Below are 21997 nucleotides of genomic sequence, written 5' to 3' on the forward strand. Positions count from 1 at the left end.
TTTTAATTGAAACAACTCGTGATGAATCAGTCATTAGAAAGACTGGTACATTAAACGAGTGGTCGCTCTTGCCGGTGCAGCGCTTCCTCGTCTGCCGCTGAACAGGCAGTGACCTCACGGCGCCATATTAAAGTACTCCCTCCTCTTTGCCTGTGCCATCGTAGCTTAGCAGCAGCAGCTAGCCGCCAGTCTACTTTTTACACTCACAGGACTGCCAGAGGGCAACGACGTGATGGAAATTGACTCCCTTCAAGAGGCGCTCAGAGGTTACTTCACTTTATTTCGACAGCTTTTTGTTCATGTTGGCCACGTGTTATACGCGTGCTTCTGTAGTTGATATATAATAAAAAATTAACGGGTTGTAGCTCACAGGCTAATGTCGTTAGCTTGTTAGCGCTGGCTAACGCTAACATCACAAGCGGCTTCACGGAAATAGCTAGCTTTCTGTTCAATACGTTAGACAGGCAAGAAAGCGACCTATAAAATGATATTTTATCTGACTTTTTTAATTTAACATGTGTGTATTTGTTGCCCTTATTTGGTAGCGCTCTGACTCACATCTTTGGCACAGATGAAGTAACTGCTTACTGCCACCGGCTACTGGTAGACTATTTGCCGGTTATGCTGTCGAGGTTATCATGCTAATATGCTAGACGATGTCCTAATATGATGCTAGCTATTAGCTTGCAAGCTACCCAGCTAGATTTATAGCAACACTAGCTTGCTGTGTTATGTACACAGCCAACGTTAATGACACTGTTGTCTACAGAGTGAGGTTCCCTCAGAGACTTGCTAACAAGCCTTGTTGGATAAAGCAGGTGACTACTTCAGGCAGTGACATCGAGGCTTCAAAGCTCATTTATCAGAACTGTCTTTATACCTAGATCAAATCGAAGTTTGTTCATGTCTGATATTTCTGTAACGTAATGTTAATGTGTTTATTCACGTGGTTTACTTTCTTCTCTTAGATTTTGATAAGAAAGCAAAGAAGGAGGCATCTCCTTTGCTGGAACAGTTTCTATGTCATATTGCCAAGACTGGAGAGACCATGTAAGTGAACATTGCAGGCCTCCCTGCAATAATTTCTCCCTCCTTACTACTGCTGCAACCCCCACTCTTACTACTACTACTACTACTACTACTACGTCTAAAGCATACAAACAAAAACATGATTTGTTTTAAGTGGAAAGCTACTTCTTGGCCCTAAATATATAAATGTTTTCATGCAATATTGTGCAGGTGAACACACAGGGTATATTATCATGTAGCATTAACAGAAAAATTTATTTATTTTATTTATTTAAGTATTATGCCAATGGACTGACTTTAATTTGAAAAAGTAACACTTGCTTGACCTGTATTAAAGTATATGTTCTAGATTTTATTATATGTCATGTTGATTTATAATCTGTGTTATGTCAAATGTGTTTAATTGTATGTTCTTATCATTTTACTCCAGGGTTCAGTGGTCTCAATTTAAGAACTACTTCCTGTTTAAATTGGAGAAGGTGATGGATGATTTTAGAGCTTCAGCACCTGAGCAAAGAGGTCCCGCTAATCCCAACGTAGAGTCAATTCCATTTGAAGACATGAAGGAGAGAATTCTGAAGATTGTGAAGGGATACAATGGGTAGGTAACCAGTCGAGGCTGATGGCTGCCCTCCCTGAGCCCAATTCTGCCTCAGGTTTTTGCCTGTTCGAGGAAGGTTTTCCGTGCCACTTTTGCCAAGTGTTTGCTCTTGAAGGGATATGTTGGGTCTTTTTAACAGGCCCATAAACAGTTTGGTCTAGAGCTACTCTGTGTAAAGTGCCTTGATGTAACTTAATTATGATTTGTTGCTACATAAATACATTTTGATTTGATATAGGTAGATTCCATTCCATTATAGTGATTGTGACAGGCTCAGTAAGAAAAAGTATGTCCTGTTAGCTCCACTTCATTGATAGCTCCCCATATTTTTTTCACATACAACTATAGTCTACCAATAATTAGGGAATTTGGTTGTGTTAAGACTACCAAATATATATTATTTCTTCTCTGTCATTTCTGTGACACTGATGACATCATCTTTGAGGCTTTTTATTGTAAAGTCTGACTGCATCAATTTCAATCTTAGGGTCTGTTTTTGTTTGTAGGTGGCAATACTGTATTCTTGTGTACTAAGAAAATGCTATCATTTATTACAACCTTTGCATACTCAAAGTTAGGGCCTGGGAAAGCCTTACACCACTACTCACGCAAAGTTGGAGTCTATGAATTTTTAAAATTTTGAATTTCACTGAAGTTGCTGTTTATCCAGCTAAAATTCTTTGAACTCGTTGACAAACAGAAAATAGCAAGACAACAGGAAACTACACAGTGGAATAACTCTTTTTTTTTTTAGAAAAAAACACAAAAAAATCGACCAGACTCAGTGATCTCATACAGTCCCTGACAAAAGTCTTGTCACTTATCCATTTTGTAGAAACAACAGCTTATAACCTGACTTTTAATTAATTCATTGGTTTTAGAAATGGCTTGTATGAAAGCTAAAACCCTCCCAAATTATGTTTAATATACTAAAATGAATTTGCTTCACTGAAGAAAGATTGATCATTTAATGAACACAGAAAGGTCAGATTTTGGAAAGACAAAAGTTTTGTCGCCTACAGAGAGTAATGTGAAAATTTAACAAATAAATTACTTGTGCTGTGAGAGCCATATTTAATATCTTCTGTGACTTCCATGAGCTTGAAGGACTGCATCCATGTGGTTTGACAATGATTCATACAATTTATTGATGAAGTCAAAGAAAGCTGTTTTACATGCCTCCCAGAGTTCATCAAGATTGTTTGGTTTCGTCTTCCATGCTTCCTCTTTCATTCTACCCCAGACATGCTCTATGATGTTCATGTCTGGTGACTGGGCTGGCCAGTCCTGGAGCACCTTGATCTTCTTCGCCTTGAGGAACTTTGATGTAGAGATGGAAGTATGCGATGGAGCACTATCCTGCTGCAAAATTTGACACCTTTTATGGTTGGGAATGTAAGAGATAGCTAATACCTCTTGATATTTTAGGCTATTGATATTGCCTTCCACCCTGCAAATCTCTCGTACACCCCCATTATGAATATAACCCTAGACCATGATTTTTCTGCCGCCAAACTTAACTGTTTTCTGGGTGACTTTCGGATCCATGCAGCGGCTGTGATGTAATTCAACCAAAGATTCATCTGAGAAATCCACCTTCTGCCACTTCTCCAGCGTCCATTCTTTTAGCAGGCTGTGGGCCTTGGCAAATGCAACACTTTTTTTTATAGCCTTTTGTTTAGTGCTGGTTTCTGGGCAGTGATTCGACCATGGAGGCCATTTCGAGACAGAATTCCACAAACTCTTCTGGTTGACACAGGAACTTGAGGTGACCAGACCTGGTGCAGCTCTGCTGCAGTGGAAAAGGGGCTGGCCTTGGATTTTCGAGCCAGCAAACGGTCCTCCCGAGCAGTTGTCTTGCGGGGTCTCCCAGACATGGCCTTGTCAAAAACATCTCCAGTCTCTTCAAATCTTTTTGTTATTCTTTGTACTTGACGCTGAGACACATTGAAGGTGTCAGCCACCTCAGCAGTGGATCTGGTCTTCAGCCTCTTGATAATCAACGCTTTGGTCTCAGGGTGACTCTTTGGCATGTTGTCAGAGGTCAAGTTGCAGTTGATGTGAAGGTCCGGTGTGCTGGGGTTCTTTTTAGACACACCCACTAATTGATTGATCAATAATTGATCACAGGTGAGGCTGTAATCTAGGATTGGGTACATCATATGACAAGGCAACAAGACTTTTCTTTGCAAAAACTGAGTCGGTGGGCTTTACCAAGCTGTGAACGTTAGAATGCTTTTCATATGGCACCAAAACATTATTTCAAAAACTGTTGGGATTGAAATTAGCCATTTCTTGTTTTAAAAAAATGGTTACATTTGAGGGGCACTCAAGGTCAACTTGAACCCAAGTGACAAGACTTTTGCCAAGGACTGTACAAAGGTGATGCTCCAACTCAGCAACAACCTGAATGTGATACTGAGACAGGTTGAAAAGTAGCCTGATAGGAACCATGCAGATATGGTCACTCTACAAGACAAAAAGGTTTATTACACAAAACAGCTTATGTCAGGCAGAGGAAGCAGCAAAAGAGCAGGAGTATGCTGAGGATATGGAAATAGATGAAAACTGAACCTACCTCTGAGCAGCATCAGAGCATCCACAGTTGAGACAATATATCAAGCTACCTGACCAGCCAATGGTGCAGAAAAAGACCTTCACAGCGTAGAAGGTTCATAAACGCCTTCACTTCTGGCTTATGTCATATCCACACACTTCAAGAATGAGATGCACTCCAAACCCCAATTCTTGGACAAATGAAAAAACTATTCCTAAGCACAAGTGAAATAATTGCAGCAATTAGGGTTCAGTATCCCACCCTTGAATCCAATCAACAACCCTTTAAATCATCTGAGCAACAGCCACGCCAGTTGATAAAATGCAGCCCCAAAGTGGTTAAAATGCAGCATATCAAATCCTTTGAGCAATGAGATACACATTAAGGGAGGAGAAGAGCAAGAAGATGATGCTAAGTTGCATTGCAGTCTTTTCTTTTGAGGAGAAATTCAACATCTTTGGCAGTGATATTTTTTCTTGCAGATACTTAGTTGAGAACATTTGTTTTACTCACATATCCCTCAACTAAATTTGTAGCTATGCCCACTAGCTAACTCGGCTTAGCATAAAGACTGGAGTCACAGGAAATGGCTAGCCTTGCTGTTTCAAAGGTATTAAAATATGCCCAACAGCACTAGAAAGCTCAGTATGTTTATACATTTATTTAATATTAACATAAAATGAAATGTTACAAAAATCTAAAATTATTGTTTCACAAATATGTATGTAATACTCTTGGCATTTTTGTGAACTTGCCGATTAGTTTTATATTTGCAAGATGTGTGTGGGGAAGGGTTTTTTTTTTTATTTTTTTTTTTTTTACGTACACATTACAGTTTAACACATGAATTGTTAATCTCCTCAATAATGATATTGAAACAGCTTCCATAAAATTGCAATGAAGCAAGATGCAATTTCCAGAACAGATAAGCTATAAAAAATTTGTACAAGACCCAACCCATGACTCATCTCCCATATCATGCAGAATTGACTGACTCACTGATCTGGCTGTATAAATGGCTCTAGATAGATGAGTTTAGATTATTTGTAGCAAATTCAAGTCAGTCACAGATGTTCTTCTAATAAAGGGAGATTTTTTTCTTTACTTCATTTTTTTTTCTTGACAACCAGACAGACTAATCATTTTCAAACTTGGTGCATTGGACCATTTTTATCTGTAAAGTTTGGGTGAGCAGTTGTTGAGAAACATTGACATAGGTACCTTCATTTAATTTGAACTGCAGTTGATGTTAATGATTATCATTAAGGGTCAAACTCCATCTCCACTTCTTCCTGCTATACAAAGATCAAGCTTTGATTGAGTGCAGTCGGTCTATCTCATCACTATACCTGCCTGAACAATATGTAATAATAATTTGAACAATAGTACTATGTAGTATAATACAAATAATTAAAACCAACAACAGGCATAAGAGCTCACAAAAAATTTGATATGTTAAAATCTTTACAATTTGTTCTATGTTCTATTCACTAACCCTGAACTTGTGGATTAGATGTTTGTACAAGTACAAACAGGTACCATTTTAGATGAACATTTGGTGATCTGTAGTTATTTGGGTCTGCTACAATGATGTTGAGTGATGGAATTGAGCAAGTACACAGTGGTTTGGGCAACCACTGCTGCTGGTCTTTTAATAGAGGGCCATATGTTGGACACACTTTCTACTTGATTTTTATTGATTTTGCCCTATTTTTCTTCACAGAATCCCATTTACAATCCAACGCTTGTGCGAGCTGCTCACAGAGCCTAAGAGGAATTACACAGGAACAGATAAGTTTCTTCGAGGGGTGGAAAAGGTATTTCTAAGCAGTGTGAATGTTTTTACCCTTTTCTGATGTAATTTATTTGACTGGCTGTCATTCATTTGGCAATTCTTGTTCCCCTCTAGAATGTAATGGTGGTAAGCTGTGTACATCCAACATCGGAGTAAGTGTCATGTCTAAGTGACATCATGTCTACATGCAAATTAATTTTGATTTGGAAGATTGAGAATTAACATTTCATTTGGAATAAACTTGTTGGTCTTTGTTTTTCTGAAAGGAAAAATGGATGCAGTACAGTCAATAGAATGAATGGAGTCATGCTTCCTGGGAACACATCTGCTTTTACAGAGAGGTTGTGTTAGGCATAGATTTGGTCCTTGATTTTGATGTTCATATTTTGTAAATTAAATCAAATAATATTGAAATTTTTATAAAAATGCATTTTTCCCCTTCTGTTTGATTTGTCTTGTATCACTATTAGGAAAGTGAATGGACCAGGAACTCCCCGGCCGCTGAATCGACCAAAGGTGTCTCTTGCCAACTCACTAGCAGCTAATGGTCTGCCAGACAGTACAGACAACAAAGACCTCAACATTGAACAAGAAGCTGACAAAGACTCCAGGTATGTCACGCCACGAGCCAGTACATCTGCTGCTTTTGTTTTTGAGAATAAATGATAAAAAAGCACAATAAAATCTCTATCTACTGTTTCTTCTCTATTTGTCAGTGAGGTTTCAGCGTCAGGAAGCTCCCTGGGTAGCTCATTGAAGAACAAACACCCAGATGCAGAAGAGGACATGGAAGCTGAGCACCAGGAGGTAAAGAGACTTAGGTTCACCAAGGATGAGGAGGATGAGGAAGATGAAGAGGAGGAAGAGCAAGATGTGGACACACTGAGGCTGTCACATGCTACCTGCCTCTCAAAAGAGGCAGAGGCTATGGTCCAAGAAGAAGAGGATGAGAAGATTGCGTACTGCAAAGAGGCTGAGGCTTCCAGCAGTGCTGCTGCTACTGAAGACCAAGGTAAGTTTTTTATATATATATATATATATAATTGGTTTGATGGTATGCGAAACTACACAGTCTAAGAATGTTGACTACATACAGTCTGGCTTTTATAAAGGGTGCATAATTTGACCTCACTGAACAAGATACAGTCCACATACTATGTGGTACAAATGTGGTAGTTAAATGTCGTAGTCATCTACTTTTATATAAATGTGGTTCCGAAAGATCTGCATTGCATCCCGTCACTTTTGATAGTTAATCTAAAATTGAGCTCAGCATGTGTTGAAAAAAGAGCTTGCTGACTGGTACAGCAAAAGGTACAGCTGGTGTGAACAGCCAGACCACCACTCTGACTCAGTACAGATGGTCTGGTTTGGTGCCACTGTCTGACTTCAAAAATAGAAAATTGAGGACATTTGTGCTGTATTAAAAAACTATATTTAATGATAGAGGAGCTGAGGGAAACAGACAGGAAAGAAAAGCTAAACCACTCAGCAAAATGAAAATAGGATGCAATGAAACCAGACAGTATATTTTCACACAGACCACACTGTGGTCTTTTGCTGGGTTTTGATGCTAGACTGGTCAAGTAAGGAAACACAACAAAACAACAGTGAAAAACTGATTGAGGAGAACATCAAACGTCACTTTTCTGTTAGCATTTTCTTCTCCGGCTGGTTCTGAGCCATCTCGCTATCATGTTGTGACGTATATGTTGCCCTCACAAGCAGCTCGGACCTGAGCTGTGTACTGAATTTGACTGCATTAGTGAAAACCTGCTCACTCACCTGAAAGTCACTAAGTTTCAGAAAAGTGCAAATCAAAATAAAGTTTTAGAACTGTGCTAGATTGTTATCCTTCTGAACACATTATGATGTCCCTATAGGCAACAACCATGTAATCTAATTTAAGAAAAGATAAGATTAAAAATTCTAAATCCCAGTCAATTTTCTTTGTTCCCAATTGGGCTGGTAAAACTGTCAGATCATTCTTGTAATGTGTCAAATAGACATAGTATTTGGCTGTTGTGTTGTCATCATAAAGTGTACTCTCAAAGGCTAATTCCAACAAGTGCTTCAGTGGAGCTCCATATGCTGTCGAAATGAGCTCAAGTTCAGCTGGGACACAGTGGTTCTCTCCATCCCTCGCTGTCTTTCTCTCTTATTGGGTGAAAATGCCAATCAACATCAGAAAATTAGCACAGATGTTGGTAACCTTCAGGGTTAACCCTATATTATAATCAGGTAGAGTTGTGGGGAATTACATCATTTGCAATCACGTTAATGCGGTTGATTAGTTCAGTTCAGTTTGAGCTAGCCAGGAAGAGATCTTGAAGTCTAATGTTGGCTGTCGTCATACTGAGACATTAAATTACCTTATAAGATTTAAAACACTTTCTTTTACATTCTTTAATGTACATGCAATCAAGCTTCTCTGAAATAATGAAGGAAATTAATCTGAATCTCTGAATCTGTTTAAGTGTAACTTTAATTTACTTAAAGTGTAACTTTAATATAAACATCATGAGAAGAAACACACACGTGTCATTCACCTGTCTGAAAAGCCCTAAAACTGCTCTTGTTGAAATTTTTTTTTCTTTTCCTCTCTACAGAACCAACAAGCAGCACGCAGCCTGAGGTGTGTGCAGGCTCGGGTCTGGAGGCTGAGCAGGCTGAGAGGGAGGTGCCTTGTGGCTCCCAGGAGGAGGGTAGCGACATGGATCAAACAGAACAGCAGGCACCTGCAGGAGTCCTGGAGAGCCCTGAGACCAGCAGGGACAGTGAGGAGAGTAACAGTGACCCAGTCAGCAGCAGCAGCAGTAGCAGCAGCAGTGGTAGCAGCTGTAGCATAGAGGATGGTGCAGAAGCGGCCAGAGAAGACGTTGCTCTTGCTCCCACTAGCAGTACGAGTGAACCTCCTACAGAGGGCGCCATGGAAAGTGCCATCTTGAACACTGGGACCACTGAGGAGCCTATGGAGCAGGACTAGACTGAAGGCCCCCCTGCAGCCGTGTGTGACCATAAACCAGCTTGTCCTTGAGTCCAGCTTGACTGTCACTGGGAATGAGGACAATGGCAACTCGTACACAAGACAAACGCCTCGTCCCACTTTTGGACACTCCTCCAAAATGGCTACCTGGCATTGATGTGGGCATACAAATAAATTTACATTTTCAAATTTTATTTTTTTTTCCTTCTTCTTAACTGGAATATTTTATTGATCCTGTATTTTTAAGTTTCAGCAGCCTTGAGTTTGTTGGCTTTTGGGTTTTTTGCTTGTTTTTTCGCAGTCTATGGGGTTAGTTGATTGCTGTGGTGGTCTGGATCTTTTCTTGTGCCACTCCATCATACCATACTGACATTGTTATAGAATTGGTGGTCTAGGTTTTGTACCCTTTAAGCCCAGTGGACTACAATACCAGGGTCACAACAGAGCCATACAAGCCCTGATTATTTATGAGATTGTTGAAAAACTAGCTACTACCCCCCATTTCTGTTTCTGACTGAAGTTCTTCCTTGAGTCAAACAATGACCTGAACACCACACCACCACATGTTATAATCCCAACAAGCTGCACCAGGCTATTGATCCATATGTATTGTTTTAACATTTTTACGTTTCCATCCCCCTGAGATGGGAGACTTTCTTTCCATTGCGTATTCATTTTATTTTAGTCATACCTTTGCCAAGACACACTACCAAACCCACTGTTCAAATACTCTGACATGCTACCTTGTAGAGGCGTCCTCTGTAAAATGATATATTTTGGATGCATAAAAACCACCATAATTTATATGATCATTTCAATTCAATGAGTTATTTTGGAGTATGTTTTTGTTCTGTCTGCCAGTTGTAGTTTCCAAAACCAGCTGTAAGTACAAAGATAACCTCTGCTTTCTTTGTATCGTGATGTCACCATGTTGTTTCACCGACCGATATCCAGAGCAGTTTCTGGTTCCAGTTCTACACCTGTTTCTGCAGCTGTACTTTTTGATATTTAGAATTTTAAATTTCTGTAAAGTAGATTTTTGTAGATTGTAATACAGTATGTGTTCACTGCCTTTGTGAAACCATATATAATTGTATAATTTCTGTGTATACTCTGAATGCTTTTGCTTTCAACGCAGTATTCAGAATCAGCAATAAATGTTAACATTTTTATGTGTGGTGCTCTTGCTTACTTGTAGACAGCATCTCATTCCTTGTTTCCACCGTGTGTAACTGTTGTCCTGCTGCATACAGCAATGGTCCAACAAAGGATTATCACAGCAGACATTCTGACACATATAATTAATAACAAGTTAACCATAAGTATAGAAAAAAATACAAGAATGTCAACAAAATGCAAACAAATCGCAGTGACAGAGAGGTGTTATATACTCTGATGGACTGGATGACCTGCAGTAGCGCTCCTTGCGCCACAGGTGCAGCAGTCTGTTGTTGCAGGAGCTTAATTCTCCCGCCGTGTTGTTCACAGTGGGGTTGGAGGGGTTGTCCATGATGGATGTCAGTTTGGCCAACATCCTCCTCTCACCCACCACCTGAAGGGAGTCCAGAGATCCGGCTCTTTCTGTCCCTCTCTGAACTTCCACTGCATAAAAGATGGCAGAGGCCACCACTGAGTCATAGAAAGTCCTCAGCAGAGGCCTGCACACTCCAAAGGACTCTGGCCCTTTTGGTACAGCGCATCAGGGTTGAGTCCAGTTTACTTTTTAGGTGAACACCCAATTATTTGTACTCCACAATCTCTTTGTCTCTATGTCTACGCTGGACGGGCAGAGCAGCAGCTGGCAGCATGGCACCATCAAGGGAGGTTTAGGCTGTTAGAACATCTGTGCTTTTCCGGCTGCGAAAAGGACATTTCAGTTTCACCTGTGTAGCTGCATATTTTGTGGGCTACTTTATTTTCAAAGTAAATTTTCCAAAGCCTGTCTTAAGTCTACACTGTGTGCCAGCAAACTTAATGTTATTCTCATAGATGACATCACAATGCCTTCAGTGAACCGATGCCAGGGAAGAAATCATTACTGCATCAAAGTGAGAGCAAAACAATTTTTCAAAAAAATTTGCAGTTTTTGTTTTTTGTTTTCAACGACCTTTCTCAAGTTTTCCCATCTTCGGTTTATTTACATTTTTCCTAGTCTTAGAAGCTCCCGTTTACTTTCTGGGACACATTAAACATCAGTTGTGTGGTATGACAGAGTATACTTCATTATTAACGTACAACAACTCCAATAAAAAGCAATGTAGTGATCCATGCTATGTAGCTGTAGCATGGCAGCAGCCAGGGCCATTGTTATATTAGTTCCAGCTGTGTTTGGCAGATCATTTCAGTTATTAATCATCTTGTAATTTAGAAAATGTTCCCTTCAGCTTTCATCTCTACAAAGGACATTACATCCCCAGGTAGAGCTGGTGCAATGGAAATCTCATCTGCAGTGAAATTACATGCACTCAGGTTTTTATCTTTATTTAAAAAGAAAAGAAAAAGATTTCCTTCAGCACCTCTGAGTCGTTGCTCACTATCGCCGATAATGAACCCATCAGCACGACTGTTGTCATATCCCATCATGTGAAAAATAATGAAGGCAACGCATTGGAGGTTGTAAGGGTGCAGATTATAAATGGCCTTCTGCGGTTTTGGTCAAAATCAAACATACAGGATCGAAACGGCGCTCATTAAATAAAGATGACTCATGTTTGCACATGAAAGCTCAAAGAGGTGTTGCTGTTGGTCAGTTTACAACACCATCTGTCACTGCTGCTTTTAGACTGCTGAAATTTGCCCAGGCTCTCAGGAGAAATAAGAAGTGGATTGCATTAATCCATTGAACGGTGTTTAGGACCTTTGAGGACTGGTCTCCTGGGAAACAGATGCCATGTCGGGAGTAATATTAGAAGCAGCCTGACACCAAATGATTTCTAATCTGACATCAGCTTTACGACCAGCATATGATATAGACTGATGATAACAGTGACCTCAGGCTTTCACAGACTTTATTTTTAAAGACATCAGTTGCCTCAAGAAATGTACGCTACACTCTTCAGACTTGTTATGAGAGCAGTTTGCACTGTATCATCGTTACTCTTCAGTCCATTGTCTGTGTCATTGCTACACTTGCAGAATTTGCTCTGGGCCTTAAATTAAATCTGTGCTTTCTTCTGTGCTGGCAGCCCCAGGGTATCAGGACTGGCAGGTGATAAAAGTTTAGATAGGAAAGTACACCAAGCTGCTGTCAGAGCTGTGGTGAGAAAAACTGCCTCTGGCTCTCATATAACAACAACAACACAAAACTAAAAAATTAAATAGAATATAATAAAATTCAGCTGAGCAAAGAAAGAAGCACCAGTACATATCTCACTGGAGTATGAACTTGGACTGGAGTCGTTGTTGGTACTCCACCTATTTTAAAAAATCTGCACATTCTACACAAGTTCTATTATCCTTCATGTGTCCTATAATTGAAAAAGTCAGTAGGTATGAAGTTGTAATCGCCTAGTGCTGCTGGAGCGATCGTTTCAATAAGTTAAGTGAACCCTTTGATCAAACTAGTCGGTAAAATAACTATGAAATTAATTTTTTTTTTTCATTTCTCTTGTGACTGTCCCCCAGAGCCCCCACTGCTGGACTCCTGTGGTCCTCTGGACTCCACTTAAGTCCCACCAGGCTGCTGCACCAACTTACACTTGAGTTTCATGCATCACCACATGCCCCAAGAGGAGGACTTTTAATGGAAGTGTAGTCAGCAACCAGCAGCGCATAGCAAATCACACTAATTGTCTTGAGTCATCATGTTAAAGTGGAAGCACTTGAGCTTTGGACACACTATGACTCTGACAAGATTAAAAGGAGAAATGCATCAGGTTGCAAGAAAGTCATTATAACACAAGAGCGGCTCTTGAAGTGCACCAGGGGTGAGATTTGAGAAAAATACTTGGTTCAATAGGATTGAAGAGTTCACCAGCACTCGTCCTCACACACGCAATCTCTGTGTCAGCCAATAGAGGGTACTCTTTAGTTTCCAAGCCAGACCAAGCATATTTCTAGTCTTCTCCGGAATCAGGATGCAGGCCCAGTCGTCCCGCTGCTGCGAGCGAATAAGGTGCTGTGACATATTCTGCGCACCTCCTCATCTGCGGCCTTGAATGGCCTGAAAAATACACGCAGACATCGTGACCTCCCTCATCTCCAGAGCTGTCCGTAGGATGAACCCTCGCTCGGCTCATTTTCCTTCCCTTGGAGAAGACGCCGCCTTTGGAGCACGTTGCCTGTGAGTGCTTGTGAAATGAGTATGAGATGACTTGGCCATCTTTTTTTTTCTTTCTTCTCCAAGTGCCAGTGAGGATGTTAGTATCTGACGCTACTGCTCGGTTTAACCTGTGACACATTTATCACGCCTCTTCAGAAACCGCAGACATGAGATTGACTCCCACGTGTCTAGTTTCTCACAGGGGGAAAAACAAGCGTTTATCAGAGCGATCAAGAATACACTGCCTGTAAATTCCAGCTACGAGTCACACTGCAAAAGTAATATGATAATGAAGTGGGGGATTTTGTGTGTGCTGTCTGAAAGGTTTGATAGTGTCTCCGCGGTTGATTTCAGGTCCTGGACGCTCCGGGTGTTGGTGCCAATGTCAAGTTACATTTTTTTGGCACACAGCAGGTTCAAACATTCTGAGCTGTTCTGACAAAACGGCAAACACCAGCTGTGGGTGGGTGGGATGCTGTTCAGCATGTTGGCAGACTAGAGGTGCCTGCCAACATGCTTATTTCTCCTCGCAACTTCAAGAATGCCAACGACACCTGAAAATGGAGGCAGCGGGGAGGCTCCACCGCAGGAGGCCTTCAGACGGGCTTCACAGGAGCCGCTTCAAAAAGAGGGGGGCAGTGAGAAATACTGTGTAATGCTCTGAAATGTTCAGTGGGAAAAAGGTACTGATTGAATTATTCTGATGTCCAACTCTCCAGCCAGCTTGATGAGTGGATTTTTATGAAGCTCAGTGTGTGGGCGGCACGCTCAGTGGACTCAGGCCTCAGGTGGCTGCTATTTGAATTTCCACCTCTCTGTAAGAATGTCATCATCTCAAAGAAAGAGACACAGTACATGGAAGTCTGTTGATTGAGTCGGTGCATTTGCGCCGTCAGATCAGCTTCCAGTGCTGTCATTCACTCACGATATTATGCGTTACATGAAGTGGTGACATTTTGGGTTGACAAAATATGTTGGCTGCCAGATCTGACAGGGGGAGTAAGAACAGGGTCAGAAGAGCTGCATTGCAATGCACAGAAACACTTAGCCTTATGTTTCCCTGATATACATTTGTGTCCCTCAGACACAAAAATATTAAAGCATCTCAGGCATATTCCAGCAGCTCTCTACACAGCAGTAATGATGTGCAACATGCCAGTATTTATCAGGTTATGGCCCTTTTGCACGTGTACTACTCTCTAACGAAGTATAATAGTTGACTTTCCTCTCAATGCAGGCGGCATGGTGCCTGTGTGCTTCCCCCAGCCACTCAGTTTAATGGCACTGAAGGGTCTTGTTGATAACAGAGACATGCTTTTAGAGGCCATTTCCACAGATGCGACCTGCTCTTTGCACCAGGTTGTAATAAGTGTGAATGGGAGACTAATAAAGGTGCAATTACAGCAACTGTGTGTGGATGTGGTGATACTGCTGAGTGGGATTGTGTCCGTGCGTCCTGCAGCTGAGGAGGCGGACTGCTTCGGTGCTTTATGATGAAGATGTTAATGGATTGTTGGGCCACTTTGAAGAGGCACATGGGAGACTGTCTGTCTGAGCTGCAGCAATCTGTCCCAGCTGAAGCTGATATATTAATTCTTCAGGTCTCCTTGGGGTACATCCAAAAACAAAAAAGACAAAGTGACAATGCTCTCGGCGCCAAATGCAATGAATGTTAATTTATTCAAGCCCTGTAAAACCAACTCAACGAAAGAGACTCTTTCGAGGTGGCCACCTAAACTGTATTGATTTGACTTTCAGTGGGAAGGCCATAAAGTTGAAATGTAGCTTTTGAAAACACGGCATGAGTGATTGAAAACCACTGCAATAGGAGGCAAAAAAACCCAAACCCATCATGAACCATAAGTACAGAAAACAGACACAAAAACACACTTTTGTCACATTTAGAGCCGCTTATTGTATTCTAAATCAATAGGCAGTAAAGAAGAGTTACTTTCTAGGTCCACCTCACAGAGCTGGGAGGTCTGGGGGACTTGAATTACTACTACTGCGTCATGTCACATGCATTATAAATGAACAAGGGAGATGGAGATAGTAAACATTGTAAGACTCTAAAAGGATCTAAATACTGAAAATCAGGCCCGTGATATGTGAACTCGCCTCATGATCTCCAGGGATTTGGATAAATGTTAATGGCTCAATAAAAGCACTACAAAACCAAACACACACAATGTAGCTGTGGATCACACACACTTGTATGTTTTTTATGCCAAAAAATTGTCAAGGCTAGTCTTGGGGCCATGTGCACTGAGACAGGAAGAGGTGAGTCTGACGCCAAGATTATTTATTAACACTTTGGTAGCAGAGACAGAGGATGAGCAGAGCAAAATGAATGGCTGCAGGGTGAAATGGGGCAGACAAAAGGAGGTCAGGAGGGGGGGCTGAGCTCAGACACAGTTGGTCCGATGAAGGACAGAGGCAAGGATGGAGGGAGCCTTTATCAAAAGGTTTATATTGATACTGGAGAAGTGCTGAACGAACAGCTGGAACGTGACTGTACAACTGAGTTGTACTATCTGGCAGACTGCTGGAACCAGGTATTTGTGGCAAAGCAGGTGGGGAGCAGCTAACACTTACCCACCACTGGAGAACCTGAGAACGACAAGGGGCACTTAGTAAGACTATCACTGGAGTCAGACTGGTGGTTCTGAACTCATCTATCCAGTCATTCAATATCTCAGGTGATAGGCCAACGAAGCAGCTGGGCAGCAGGACGGGCTTGGAATCTGCCCCTGCCTCCTCAGCAGTGTGCTGCTGTGGCACATGGCTTGATGCCAGGGGAAGTGGGGGCACAGAGTGGAAATATGACCTTCCCAAACTGACCAAACCGCTGCTTTTTGATGAAGCTTGGATAGCGTCATTGCTTGATAAGTAGAACACAACAGGACCCACAATGCAGACATCGATAGAACGGTTAATCGGTTTATTCACAAAGCAGAGAACAATGTAAGGTGGTGGTGGGGCAGATCCAAGGGCCTGGTGTAGGAAGGTGTGCAGATAAACAGAAGACAGACAAGAGGGAGGGCTGGAGGTTGTTCAGCTGATTGCCAGTGTGTGAAAGGGCCAAAGACATCAAGAAAGGTCAGTCACGGAAAAAACAAGCAAGAGCAAAAACAGAAAAGAACAGGTTTCCAAAAGTCAAAATGACACAAATTGGCTGTATTCACATTTGTAAAGAATCCAATCAACTGGCAGAGAATGGAATGTGCATCAGGTTTAATAATGTTTGAGATGAGCTGGTGGTAAGGTTACACCCCCTACACCCCATACACCCCCCCATCATGAAACCATTGAAAGCTCAGAACCCAAAAGCAGCTCAACACTGGACGAGGAAGGATTTGCTTTGACTCTTTATTTAAATGCCATTTTTGCAAGACAGCAGCACAAGAAAGCGCACAGCATAAATGTAAGGTTTCTGGCACAGATGAGTACAAGAGTTGGCTTTCACTCCGTGGAGACATTTTTGCCCTTTGCTACGTAACACACAGCAGACCCCTCCAGGGAGGGAGCATGGGCAGAGAGGAAACAGGCAAAGTTGGAAGTCAGGTTCAGAAGGCAGGTGTGCAAAGAGAGATCGGGGTGAGTGCTGGGAAGTCTTGAACAATACAAAGAGCAATCTGGCAGAATGTGTGAGGTAATTAATTCGGCAAGTGAAGGTGAGGGTGATAGAGCTGATGAACAGGAGACAGGTATAACCAGGACTGGACAGAAACAAGTAATTATGTGTCAAAGGACAGTGTTGATAAGGGAGAACACTTTTAATCAAACATTTTGAGATATAAATGGCCTGGGGGCCTAGCTGCGGCTGTTCGTTCCTTTCCAGAATGGATACAGACAAGATGGTATTCATGTGAGTGGTTGTTGGTCTCTGTCTGTCTCTGTGTGTTGGTCCTGTGATGGACTGGTGACCTGTCCAGGGTGAACCCCGCCCTCACCCAGAGTGAGCTGGGATTGGCTCCAGCAACCCGAGCAAGCCGGAAATGGAAAAGCGGTAGAAGATGAATGAGTGGATGGAAGATGATATTCACTATGCAGGTTGAGTTTAGTGAAAATGGAGGTAAAAAAAGCTGAGGTAATGGCTATGAAGCACATCCCAGAAGGAAACACAAAAGGAAGTGCACATTGAGAGGTTTGTCATCCTTTTATGAAAATGACTAAACCTTTTCTATAATTAGACTGCAGTTTGAGCATATTTATCGTTCGGCATTTGCAAATGATGTCTAAGTGAAGTCTTTCAATTACAGCATGTGTCATGCTGTGATTCTAATTCTTTACTCTTGTGGATCCCAACACTGAGCCCGATGGGGAAGTGGTTGGGGAGGGGGTACATTTCTCCATCATTTCCTGTAGCACATTACACTGTTAGCTTTAATATAAAAAGTTTGCATTAACATAAAAAGTTAAGGTCGCGGGTTAGGGTTCCCAGCCTGGAGTGTTTCTGTGCAAATTTGCGTGTTCTCCCCGTGCTCTCGTGGGTTTCCTCCGGGTACTCAGGCTTCCTCCCACCGCCCAAAGACATCATGTTTAGGTTAATTAGTGACTGAAAATTGTCCGTAGGCCATAGACAAAACACAAACTCTCACTTTGTGTCTGTCCAGTGTCTTTAAACCCATCTGCCAACACCTGCTGAAGCTCAGTGTTTTTTCTCATCTATCTGCAGCTTCTAACTAGCACTGACTCTGAGTCACATCTACTTTCATCTCATCTAAAACACACCAAGGAACTGTTCCTCTTAGATAGTCAATGGGCACATCTTGCCTATTAGAAAAGAATGTTAACCACAAAATGCGTGGGCTCATGTGCTTGTGCCCTGGGGAGCATGTACAGGCTCATTAAATTTCATGGCAACGCAGCATTTAGACTTTTATTGTTTCTTGTGTTTGCAGTGTGTTTTTGCTTATACTAGCCTTAGATGGAAGGTCAGGGGGTTATAAAACATTACAACTCTGTGAAATTAGGTAACAGCACTACTTCCGCACAAGGTCTGCACCGATAAATCCCTGATATTTTCACAGATAACTTCAACCTCCAGTTTTGCAACATTTCGATTCTTCCGGTTTTTCTTTGGGTCTGTAAAAGCAGTGTTTAAAAGCAATCTATAATTGCCCAATTATCCAGCTTCTCTGGATCCCAGCCTTTATTACTGATATCCTGAAATGAGCCACAGTAATGGGTGGCATCATCCTCAGATTATAGTCATGCTTTCAGGAAATGATGTGAAGTGCTTGGTGACAAAAAACAGGTTGCAGGTTGCGATGAGACAAACATACACACACAGACAAAGACACTGGCAGAGCCTTTACTGGATTTAAGGCCTGCCCTTTATATTGTCAACATAAAGTCTTTCTGAAACTGCAGCCTAGCTGTTCTTTTTTTTCTGATCTGCGGGCTGAAATAGTCCTGCATGCAACAATTAATGATGTAGGACTTATCAAGCACCTCACCCTGAGGCGCTTTCAGCACAAGTGCTGATAGACAACAGAGCCTTTGGATTCAGAGGAAGGACAGCTTGTCCTTCCCTCTCATTCTCCCTTCTTTTCCTTCCTTGTTCTGTGTTGCCATCCTGCTGACCGAAACCTATAATATGGAATTTGGATAATGGATAAATTAGCTGTCAACCAATAAATCTGCAGAGTGGGAGCCAAAGAGGTCTGTGCGGTTTGACCCAGGAAACTGTGCTGTGAGAATAGTTGAGCAAAGAGGGACGTGCTGTGGGAGGACGAAGTGCTGTGAGTTATGACTCCACTGGGCCATAAACAAAACACAAGCAAAGGGGCCTTTGAAGCTAACAAGACCATGTAAGGGTCAAAGATGTAGTTAGAGACATTCATGTGTCTTTGGCATTCAAAGTGCCGGGTTGCATTTTCCATTCATCTGATGGAACTGTTAGAAGATGAGAAAAAATGTGTTTGAATGAAGTAGGAAAGTTGGAAAAAGGTCATTTTTTCATAATGGTCTGCAGAGAAATGTTGCTCAGAGTTAAGAATTGTATTTCTGTCACATGTTTTGTCTCGTCTCATTTTTGAAATCCAGACCTGTTCCTGTCCTGCCCCTCTCTGGTTACTGTAAGGGGAAGGTCCGCTAGTTGACAAGATATTTGTTACCTTATTGTCCATCCTGACCTTTTCAAAGTGCAAAAAATTGACCTGGAGCATGATTATCAACGCACAGATAATCATGCTGCCACCTTATGCTTGTGTCAGACCACCATGAAGGTCACCCAGTGTTAATGGGGAATCTGAACTTTCAAAGTCATCCTTTCCTCTTTACCTTTAAAGTCTGATGTTTTGTTTTTCTTTTCTTTTGAGGCCTGGTTCCTAGTCACTAGCATTTTGACCACAGTTCTCCAGTGCTAACTAGATTTCCACCAGTCTAAGCTGTGCTTTGGGTTAGAGCTAATTATAACAAAGATGGCGATCATGCTACAGTATGACAGCTAAACATCAACATGCTGACATTGACACTTAGCTCAAAGCCTGCTGACACCCAAGACGACCCAAAGAACTTTAGCAATATCAGCATGCAGCTCTTCCTTCATTCTAGACCTAAATTCTCTCCTTCTATACGAACCACTGTGCAAGTCTAAATGGTTTGGACTCAGTGGCCAACTGAGAATATGGTGACAGTTCAAAGACTGAAACATCCCAACAGCTGTCACCTTATACTTGTGAAGAGATTTTTTTACCATGTTGTTAGAGTACAATGGTTTGACTTGACGTGTCTAAACAGCTGATCAATATTTACTCCCGATTGTCTCCCACAGTCTAACTGATAAAACCACTTCATATATGTTTTCCAGGGTTGTGCATATATTCATTGTGTCTACCCTGAACAAGATGTTCCCGCGCTCTTTTCCTGTCATTAATCATTGTAATGTTTCTGTGTTCTTCCATCTCGTTCTTGTAATAAATCAGAACAGCTCATGGATTTTATTATTCATTTTATGCAAGTGATATATGTAGTTACCTTTGGAGGCTGGCACATCTATCCTGGCTGTCACATACAATTTCACGGCACACCCATTTATCTGGAAATCTGAATTAGGAGAGATAAAAAGCTACACAATGGAATGCAGTTGACACTTTTTAGAAACAATAGCTGATCAGACACGTGTATTTCACTGATGCCAAGTTTGATGTTATTGCAGCAGCATGAAAGATGAGGTCTGTCACGATACAGATGAGAGTAATTTACTGTTTTTTACAGAGCTCTGCATAAGCACATGGGGTTTTACTGCCTCAGGCCAAAGTTCCCCCAGAAACAAATAAATTTTTTTCTTTTTACTCACAGAAAAAAGTCAGGCACAATTTTGTCTTGGAAGGCATCTTTAAAATTAACATATGAATATAAATGATATCAAGATAAATATAAATTTCTTTGGGTCTCCACACTAACTAGATGTTCCTTCATAAATTGCTACATGTGTTGCTGCTGGTAGTAGCTAGTAGTGTTATAACAGATACCCTAATACACTGGTTGCTCATGCAAGTCAGAATGAGACAGATTGTTGCTAATACAAATGTCAATAAAAAAAAAAAAAAAAAAAAAATCAACAACAAAAGGACATCAAATTAAGGACTGAAACAATATGGTTTCAATTCGTATGAGTGTTGGAAATGTCTCAAGAATTACAGGACATAAATATTTTTGCAACGTTTTCCTTCCTCCGTGTTTCACATCAGCAGGATTTTTTTAGGTGGAGCTTTGAGTTTCATTGAGAATATTAAATTATTGACGGATAAAAGTTAAAATGGTAAGGGTTCAGAGACTAAAATTCTCTGAGGACATGGCTCGACTTCTAAGTACAAGGTTTTTGACTGATGCTTCAACAAAATGGTGGGCATGAACATGTGGCTCAGCATTTCTTTCTTGTTTATCCAGCAGCTTGTTCTCTTTAATCCAAGATGTGAGACGTGCTTACAGGATCTCACACCTGCTGAACTTGGTGGAGTGATGTGGTGCCTCAAAGGAAAAAAAAAAAAAAAAAAAGAAGAAAGAAAGCAGAGAAATTGTCATATTTTAATCTGGGTCATGTCAAAATTAAGCACAATAACATGTTTTCCACTGTCAAAACGAATACTGTGGATGTGATGGTCAATATGACCGTGTGAAGCATATTGTCCAGGCCTGTTGAGCGGGTGCAAGCCCTTCAGGGCATCTCATCGCCACAGTGAAACAGCACCAGAATCAGTGGCACTCACAGCCAGGCGGAGGAGAAGCCTCCTTATCACTTAATGGATGAGTACACTGGAATGTCGGCCTGTTCTCTGAGCTGACATTTAAACTGATGAGTCCCGCTGTCTGGCTAAAACACAGCTCTGTCAGACCAGCGGTGGGAGAGGACCAACACTATCCCAAAGATAAAAAAAAAATAGATGGAAGAAGCAAAGCCAAGAATGTGATCGACTAATCTCTTTGCTTTTGGCGGCAGTGGTGCTGGTGGGCCACATCCCAGAATTAATTGTGGGAGCTTTTTGTTTGCTTTGCATGCCATATTGTTATCTCCCATTAAAAGAGTGTGTACAGAGACTTGCACCCAGACATAAATCACAAGGCTTGGGTTCGGCCGGCTTAAGAAGGAGTAATCAATTATCCTCTACCAGACACAGGGGAAAAGGCTCGGCTTGCACTCCTAGCTGCTCTCATTATCATAATCATTCCCCGTAAGTGATGCAGACTCCATGAGACAAGAGAGGAATTCATGAATTACCTGACAACTTATACAAACTGAAAACAGCGGCCCTGAAATT

General features: G+C 41.5%; 1 protein-coding gene across 1 annotated transcript; it reads left to right on the plus strand.

Moving 5' to 3' along the window:
* The first annotated feature begins 139 nt into the window (after window positions 1-139).
* Window positions 140-10138, plus strand: ppp4r2b (protein phosphatase 4, regulatory subunit 2b). Its single transcript, XM_029502193.1, has 9 exons — window positions 140-266; window positions 969-1050; window positions 1460-1630; window positions 5911-6004; window positions 6097-6134; window positions 6249-6323; window positions 6453-6593; window positions 6699-6994; window positions 8592-10138. The coding sequence occupies exons 1-9, from the start codon at window positions 233-235 to the stop codon at window positions 8966-8968; spliced, it is 1308 nt and encodes a 435-aa protein (XP_029358053.1). The 5' UTR covers window positions 140-232; the 3' UTR covers window positions 8969-10138.
* Window positions 10139-21997: the final 11859 nt, after the last annotated feature.

The sequence above is a fragment of the Echeneis naucrates genome, chromosome 5 (genome assembly GCF_900963305.1).
Source record: "Echeneis naucrates chromosome 5, fEcheNa1.1, whole genome shotgun sequence".
Lineage (NCBI taxonomy): Eukaryota > Metazoa > Chordata > Actinopteri > Carangiformes > Echeneidae > Echeneis > Echeneis naucrates.